Source organism: Oncorhynchus keta, unplaced genomic scaffold (genome assembly GCF_023373465.1).
Source record: "Oncorhynchus keta strain PuntledgeMale-10-30-2019 unplaced genomic scaffold, Oket_V2 Un_contig_16103_pilon_pilon, whole genome shotgun sequence".
Taxonomy (NCBI): domain Eukaryota; kingdom Metazoa; phylum Chordata; class Actinopteri; order Salmoniformes; family Salmonidae; genus Oncorhynchus; species Oncorhynchus keta.
Window position 1 is genome coordinate 30,882 of NW_026279709.1, and position 8,666 is coordinate 39,547.

The following is an 8,666-nucleotide window of genomic DNA, read 5'->3' on the forward strand; positions in this document are numbered from 1 at the left end:
AGTATGTTGATATTTGACTGTAGTTTTAGTTAGTAGTTTTTCCGAGCCACTGTGCTTCTACACCTGCATTGTTTGGGGTTTTAGGCTGGTTTTCCGTACAGCACTTTGAGATATCAGCTGATGTACGAAGGGCTATATAAATACATTTGATTTGAAATGTGATTTGTTAGGATGTGAGTGACCGTATAGAGAAGGAACCTACAGACAGCACCATGGTGGTGAGGCTGGAGACGGCTGGCAGAGCTGTAGTACGAACCAACTGGAGAATGCACATCTCTGTTCCTCTGCAGACAGGTAACACACCAGACAGATAACACACCAGACAGGTAACACACCAGACAGGTAACACACCAGACAGGTAACACACTACACAGGTAACACACCAGACAGGTAACACACCAGACAGACCAGACAGGTAACACACCAGACAGACCAGACAGGTAACACACCAGACAGACCAGACAGGTAACACACCAGACAGACCAGACAGGTAACACACCAGACACACAAGACAGGTAACACACCAGACAGGTAACACACCAGACAGGTAACACACCAGACAGGTAACACACCAGACAGGTAACACACCTGACAGGTAACACACCAGACAGACCAGACAGGTAACACACCAGACACACAAGACAGGTAACACACAAGACAGGTAACACACCAGACAGGTAACACACCAGACAGGTAACACACCAGACAGGTAACACCAGACAGGTAACACACCTGACAGGTAACACACCAGATAGACCAGACAGGTAACACACCAGACAGACCAGACAGGTAACACACCAGACAGACCAGACAGGTAACACACCAGACACACAAGACAGGTAACACACCAGACAGGTAACACACCAGACAGGTAACACACCAGACAGACCTGACAGGTAACACACCAGACAGGTAACACACCAGACAGGTAACACACCAGACAGACCTGACAGGTAACACACCAGACAGGTAACACACCAGACAGGTAACACACCTGACAGACCTGACAGGTAACACACCAGACAGGTAACACACTAGACAGGTAACACACTACACAGGTAACACACCAGACAGGTAACACACCAGACAGATAACACACACCTGACAGGTAACACACCAGACAGGTAACACACCAGACAGATAACACACACCAGACAGGTAACACACCAGACAGGTAACACACCAGACAGATAACACACACCAGACAGGTAACACACCAGACAGGTAACACACCAGACAGGTAACACTCATCTCTCTGTGTTTTCTCTCCAGACCTGAGGAAGTTCAGGACGTATAAAGGAAACTCAGTCAGAGACCTGCTCCGAGCCATGAGAAATAAGGTATATCTATTATATATATATATATATATATATATATATATATAAGGTATATCTGTTATATATATATATATATGCTCCAAGCCATGAGAAATAAGGCACAAGATATACTGTTATATATAGTATAGTACACACTGAGTATACAAAACATATATACGGTTATATATAGTATAGTATAGTATACACTGAGTATACAAAACCTATATACTGTTATATATAGTATACACTGAGTATACAAAACCTATATACTGCTATATATAGTATAGTATACACTGAGTATACAAAACATATATACTGTTATATATAGTATAGTATAGTATACACTGAGTATATAAAACATATATACTGTTATATATAGTATAGTATAGTATACACTGAGTATACAAAACATATATACTGCTATATATAGTATAGTATAGTATACACTGAGTATACAAAACCTATATACTGTTATATATAGTATACACTGAGTATGCAAAACATATATAGTGTTATATATAGTATAGTATACACTGAGTATACAAAACATATACACTGTTATATATAGTATAGTCTAGTATACACTGAGTAGATACAAAACATATATACTGCTATATATAGTATAGTATAGTATACACTGAGTAGATACAAAACATATATACTGCTATATATAGTATAGTATACACTGAGTATATAAAACATATATACTGTTATATATAGTATAGTATAGTATACACTGAGTATATAAACATATATACTGTTATATATAGTATCGTATAGTATACACTGAGTATATAAAACATATATACTGTTATATATAGTATAGTATAGTATACACTGAGTATATAAAACATATGTACTGTTATATATAGTATACACTGAGTATACAAAACATATATACTGTTATATATAGTATAGTATAGTATAGTCTAGTATACACTGAGTATATAAAACATATATACTGTTATATATAGTATAGTATAGTATACACTGAGTATATAAAACATATGTACTGTTATATATAGTATACACTGATTATATAAAACATATATACTGTTATATATAGTATAGTATAGTCTAGTATACACTGAATAGATAAAACATATATACTGTTATATATAGTATAGTATACACTGAGTATACAAAAGATATGTACTGTTATATATAGTATAGTATAGTATACACTGAGTATACAAAACATATGTACTGTTATATATAGTATAGTCTAGTATACACTGAGTATACAAAACATATATACTGTTATATATAGTATAGTATACACTGAGTATATAAAACATATATACTGTTATATATAGTATCGTATAGTATACACTGAGTAGATACAAAACATATATACTGTTATATATAGTATAGTATACACTGAGTATATAAACATATATACTGTTATATATAGTATAGTATAGTATACACTGAGTATATAAAACATATATACTGTTATATATAGTATAGTCTAGTATACACTGAGTATATAAAACATATATACTGTTATATATAGTATAGTATAGTATACACTGAGTATATAAAACATATATTCTGTTATATATAGTATAGTCTAGTATACACTGAGTATATAAAACATATATACTGTTATATATAGTATAGTATAGTATACACTGAGTATATAAAACATATATACTGCTATATATAGTATAGTCTAGTATACACTGAGTATATAAAACATATATACTGTTATATATAGTATAGTCTAGTATACACTGAGTATACAAAACATATATACTGTTATATATAGTATAGTCTAGTATACACTGAGTATACAAAACATATATACTGTTATATATAGTATAGTCTAGTATACACTGAGTATATAAACATATATACTGTTATATATAGTATAGTCTAGTATACACTGAGTATATAAAACATATATACTGTTATATATAGTATAGTATAGTATACACTGAGTATATAAAACATATATACTGTTATATATAGTATAGTATAGTATACACTGAGTATATAAAACATATATACTGTTATATATAGTATAGTATAGTATACACTGAGTATATAAAACATATATACTGTTATATATAGTATAGTCTAGTATACACTGAGTATATAAAACATATATACTGTTATATATAGTATAGTATAGTATACACTGAGTATATAAAACATATATACTGTTATATATAGTATAGTCTAGTATACACTGAGTATACAAAACCTATATACTGTTATATATAGTATACACTGAGTATACAAAACATATATACTGTTATATATAGTATAGTATACACTGAGTATATAAAACATATATACTGTTATATATAGTATCGTATAGTATACACTGAGTAGATACAAAACATATATACTGTTATATATAGTATAGTATAGTATACACTGAGTATATAAACATATATACTGTTATATATAGTATAGTCTAGTATACACTGAGTATATAAACATATATACTGTTATATATAGTATAGTCTAGTATACACTGAGTATATAAACATATATACTGTTATATATAGTCTAGTATACACTGAGTATATAAACATATATACTGTTATATATAGTATAGTCTAGTATACACTGAGTAGATAAAACATTAAGAATTATTTCCATGACACAGACTGACCAGGTGAATCCAGGTGAAAGCTATGATCCCTTATTGATGTCACTTTGGCTTTCAACACCTTGTAGAATCCATGCCCCAGCGAATTGAGGTTGTTCTCAGGGTAAAAGGGCTAGAGGGAGGGGGGGGCAACTCAATATTAGGAAGGTGTTCTTAATGTTTTATGTGCTTCGTGTATACACCTGTTCACACAGGAGACATGAGGAATGAGGGAAACATGCTGCTTTTTTTCAGGCCAATAATGTGTTATAGTAGTGGTAAATGTTGAAATGGTTGGAGGATAGTGTTGAACTTCCTGTTTCTCTTCCTGTCTCTCCCCCCTCTCTCTCCCTTCCTGTCTCTCTCTCTCTTCCTGTCTCTCCTCTCTCTTCCTGTCTCTCCTTCTCTCTTCCTGTCTCTCCCTCTCTCTTCCTGTCTCTCCCTCTCTCTTCCTGTCTCTCTCTCCTCTCTCTTCCTGTGTCTCTCTCTCTTCCTGTCTCTCTCTTCCTGTCTCTCTCTCTCTCTCTCTCTCTTCATCTCTCTCTCTCTCTCTCTCTTCCTGTGTCTCTCTCTCTCTTCCTGTGTCTCTCTCTCTCTCTCTCTAGGGTAGTTTCTCTCTCTCTCTCTCTCTCTCTCTCTCTCTCTCTCTTCCTGTCTCTCTCTGTCTTCATCTCTCCATCTCTCTCCCTCCTGTTCTCTCTGTGTGTTTCCGTGTCTGTAGAAGCACCACTACCACGAGTTGCCAGCGGAGGTCCAGGAGACGTTAGGGGAGGTGCCTGAAGGCTTCGTTAGTTACTTCACCTCCCGGTTCCCGCGGTTACTGCTACACACACACACAGCGCTCAGCAGCTGTTCACACGAGAGACTTTTCCAACCCTACTACCTGCCCCCCACTGTTAAATAACACACACACACACAGGATAGGTCGCTGGTTCAAATCCCCCAGCCGACTAAAGTGAAAATCTACTAATGTGCCCTTGAGCAAGGCACCTAACCACACTGGCTCCTGTAAGTTGCTGTGGATAAGAGCGTCTGCTAAATGACTCCAATTTCAAAGTGTAAATTCACTTCCTGTAGTAGAGCCGGAATGACTGCCTCATGAATATTCAGAGCCGGACTGTTGAATGACTGCCTCATGAATATTCAGAGACGGACTGGTGAATGACTGCCTCATGAATATTCAGAGACGGACTGGTGAATGACTGCCTCATGAATATTCAGAGACGGACTGTTGAATGACTGCCTCATGAATATTCAGAGACGGACTGTTGAATGACTGCCTCATGAATATTCAGAGACGGACTGTTGAATGACTGCCTCATGAATATTCAGAGACGGACTGGTGAATGACTGCCTCATGAATATTCAGAGACGGACTGTTGAGTGACTGCCTCATGAATATTCAGAGACGGACGGGTGAATATATATGCCATTTAGCTGACGCTTTTATCCAAAGCGACTTACAGTCATGTGTGCATACATTCTACGATGGGTGGTCTGTGGAATCGAACCCACTACCCTGGCGTTACAAGCGCCATGCTCTACCAACTGAGCCACAGAAGGACGACTGCCTCATGAATATTCAGAGACGGACTGGTGAATGACTGCCTCATGAATATTCAGAGACGGACTGTTGAATGACTGCCTCATGAATATTCAGAGACGGACTCCAAGACAAAAGGTTTTTAAATGCTGTAAATGTTTTACAAGATGAACTGTTTTTAACTTTCACCTGCTCTGACGTTCGTGTCTGTGAAGCACGATATTTTCTGCTCTGATAGGATCGTCTGATAGGTTAGTTTAATACACTGCTCTGATAGGGTAGTCTGATAGGTTAGTTTAATACACTGCTCTGATAGGGTAGTTTAATACACTGCTCTGATAGGGTAGTTTAATACACTGCTCTGATAGGGTAGTTTAATACACTGCTCTGATAGGGTAGTTTAATACACTGCTCTGATAGGGTAGTTTAATACACTGCTCTGATAGGGTAGTTTAATACACTGCTCTGATAGGGTAGTTTAATACACTGCTCTGATAGGGTAGTTTAATACACTGCTCTGATAGGGTAGTTTAATACACTGCTCTGATAGGGTAGTTTAATACACTGCTCTGATAGGGTAGTTTTATACACTGCTCTGATAGGGTAGTTTAATACACTGCTCTGATAGGGTAGTTTTATACACTGCTCTGATAGGGTAGTTTAATACACTGCTCTGATAGGGTAGTTTAATACACTGCTCTGATAGGTAGTTTAATACACTGCTCTGATAGGGTAGTTTAATACACTGCTCTGATAGGGTAGTTTAATACACTGCTCTGATAGGGTAGTTTAATACACTGCTCTGATAGGGTAGTTTAATACACTGCTCTGATAGGGTAGTTTAATACACTGCTCTGATAGGGTAGTTTAATACACTGCTCTGATAGGGTAGTTTTATACACTGCTCTGATAGGGTAGTTTAATACACTGCTCTGATAGGGTAGTTTAATACACTGCTCTGATAGGGTAGTTTAATACACTGCTCTGATAGGGTAGTTTAATACACTGCTCTGATAGGGTAGTTTAATACACTGCTCTGATAGGGTAGTTTAATACACTGCTCTGATAGGGTAGTTTTATACACTGCTCTGATAGGGTAGTTTTATACACTGCTCTGATAGGGTAGTTTAATACACTGCTCTGATAGGGTAGTTTAATACACTGCTCTGATAGGGTAGTTTTATACACTGCTCTGATAGGGTAGTTTTATACACTGCTCTGATAGGGTAGTTTAATACACTGCTCTGATAGGGTAGTTTAATACACTGCTCTGATAGGGTAGTTTAATACACTGCTCTGATAGGGTAGTTTAATACACTGCTCTGATAGGGTAGTTTTATACACTGCTCTGATAGGGTAGTTTAATACACTGCTCTGATAGGGTAGTTTAATACACTGCTCTGATAGGGTAGTTTAATACACTGCTCTGATAGGGTAGTTTTATACACTGCTCTGATAGGTTAGTTTAATACACTGCTCTGATAGGGTAGTTTAATGCTCTGAAGACTGTTGATGGAGACGGACTGACTGGAATGTTTTGGTTCCTGATATATGGAGGGGTCAAATCTGAAGCCCTATTCTCTATGTAGTGCACTAAGGGGAATGAGGGGTCAAATCTGAAGCCCTATTCTCTATGTAGTGCACTAAGGGGAACGAGGGGTCAAATCTGAACCCTATTCTCTATGTAGTGCACTAAGGGGATTAGTAGGGGTCAAATCTGAAGCCCTATTCTCTATGTAGTGCACTAAGGGGAACGAGGGGTCAAATCTGAAGCCCTATTCTCTATGTAGTGCACTAAGGGGATAGTAGGGGTCAAATCTGAAGCCCTATTCTCTATGTAGTGCACTAAGGGGATAGTAGGGGTCAAATCTGAAGCCCTATTCTCTATGTAGTGCACTAAGGGGAACGAGGGGTCAAATCTGAACCCTATTCTCTATGTAGTGCACTAAGGGGATAGTAGGGGTCAAATCTGAAGCCCTATTCTCTATGTAGTGCACTAAGGGGATAGTAGGGGTCAAATCTGAAGCCCTATTCTCTATGTAGTGCACTAAGGGGAACGAGGGGTCAAATCTGAAGCCCTATTCTCTATGTAGTGCACTAAGGGGATTAGTAGGGGTCAAATCTGAAGCCCTATTCTCTATGTAGTGCACTAAGGGGAACGAGGGGTCAAATCTGAAGCCCTATTCTCTATGTAGTGCACTAAGGGGATTAGTAGGGGTCAAATCTGAACCCTATTCTCTATGTAGTGCACTAAGGGGAACGAGGGGTCAAATCTGAAGCCCTATTCTCTATGTAGTGCACTAAGGGGATTAGTAGGGGTCAAATCTGAAGCCCTATTCTCTATGTAGTGCACGAAGGGGATTAGTAGGGGTCAAATCTGAACCCTATTCTCTATGTAGTGCACTAAGGGGATAGTAGAGGTCAAATCTGAAGCACTATTCTCTATGTAGTGCACTAAGGGGATAGTAGGGGTCAAATCTGAGCCCTATTCTCTATGTAGTGCACTAAGGGGATTAGTAGGGGTCAAATCTGAAGCCCTATTCTCTGTAGTGCACTAAGGGGATAGTAGGGCTCCTCACTATGAAGGGAATAGTGGGGAAAACACCGGTCGGATATTTTGAAGACGAAGCCTTTTTGTTACTGATACGGTTGTGGTTTTATACAGTACCAATGTGAAAGCACATTGACGATCTATATTCCTTTAATTATGAATGACACGATGCTTTATGGATTCATCCCAGACTGCTCTCTGTTTTCTACACAGATGCAGACCTTTGAGGGAAAACTTTTATACTTTGGGTTTTTGGAATAATAAAAAAATAAATAAAAACATGTTTTGAACATCTTGTGGTGAACTAAACCGACCGGTATTGTGTTCTTTATCAACATGAATGTAGTGAACTAAACCGACCGGTATTGTGTTCTTTATCAACATGAATGTAGTGAACTAAACCGACCGGTATTGTGTTCTTTATCAACATGAATGTAGTGAACTAAACCGACCGGTATTGTGCTCTTTATCAACATGAATGTGGTGAACTAAACCGACCGGTATTGTGTTCTTTATCAACATGAATGTAGTGAACTACACCGACCGGTATTGTGTTCTTAATCAACATGAATGTAGTGAACTAAACCGACCGGTATTGTGTTCTTTATCAACATGAATGTAGTGAACTAAACCGACCGGTATTGTGTTCTTAAT

The 8,666-nt window shown here is 37.5% G+C and overlaps 1 protein-coding gene and 1 long non-coding RNA gene across 17 annotated transcripts in view; both read left to right on the forward strand.

The window, feature by feature from the left end:
* LOC127919249 (serine/threonine-protein kinase/endoribonuclease IRE1-like) overlaps positions 1-4,826 on the forward strand; it is a 35,510-nt gene extending 30,684 nt beyond the window's left edge. Inside the window, exons 10-12 of the mRNA XM_052502732.1 lie at positions 171-294; positions 1,273-1,340; positions 4,640-4,826. Of these exons, the coding sequence (XP_052358692.1) occupies positions 171-294; positions 1,273-1,340; positions 4,640-4,822 (375 nt within the window). The 3' untranslated portion in view covers positions 4,823-4,826. The remainder of the gene's footprint in view (positions 1-170; positions 295-1,272; positions 1,341-4,639) is intronic.
* A 644-nt stretch (positions 4,827-5,470) lies between these two features.
* Positions 5,471-8,304, forward strand: LOC127919250 (uncharacterized). Of its 16 annotated transcripts, XR_008102352.1 has the most exons (4): positions 5,758-6,167; positions 6,557-7,417; positions 7,470-7,524; positions 7,882-8,304. It is a non-coding gene; the product is annotated as an uncharacterized LOC127919250 (long non-coding RNA). The 16 variants fall into 16 exon arrangements; XR_008102337.1 differs by lacking the exon at positions 7,882-8,304 and adding an exon at positions 5,471-5,712 and having other exon boundaries at positions 5,778-6,167; positions 6,557-7,837; XR_008102338.1 differs by having other exon boundaries at positions 6,557-7,779.
* The last annotated feature ends 362 nt before the right edge of the window (positions 8,305-8,666 follow it).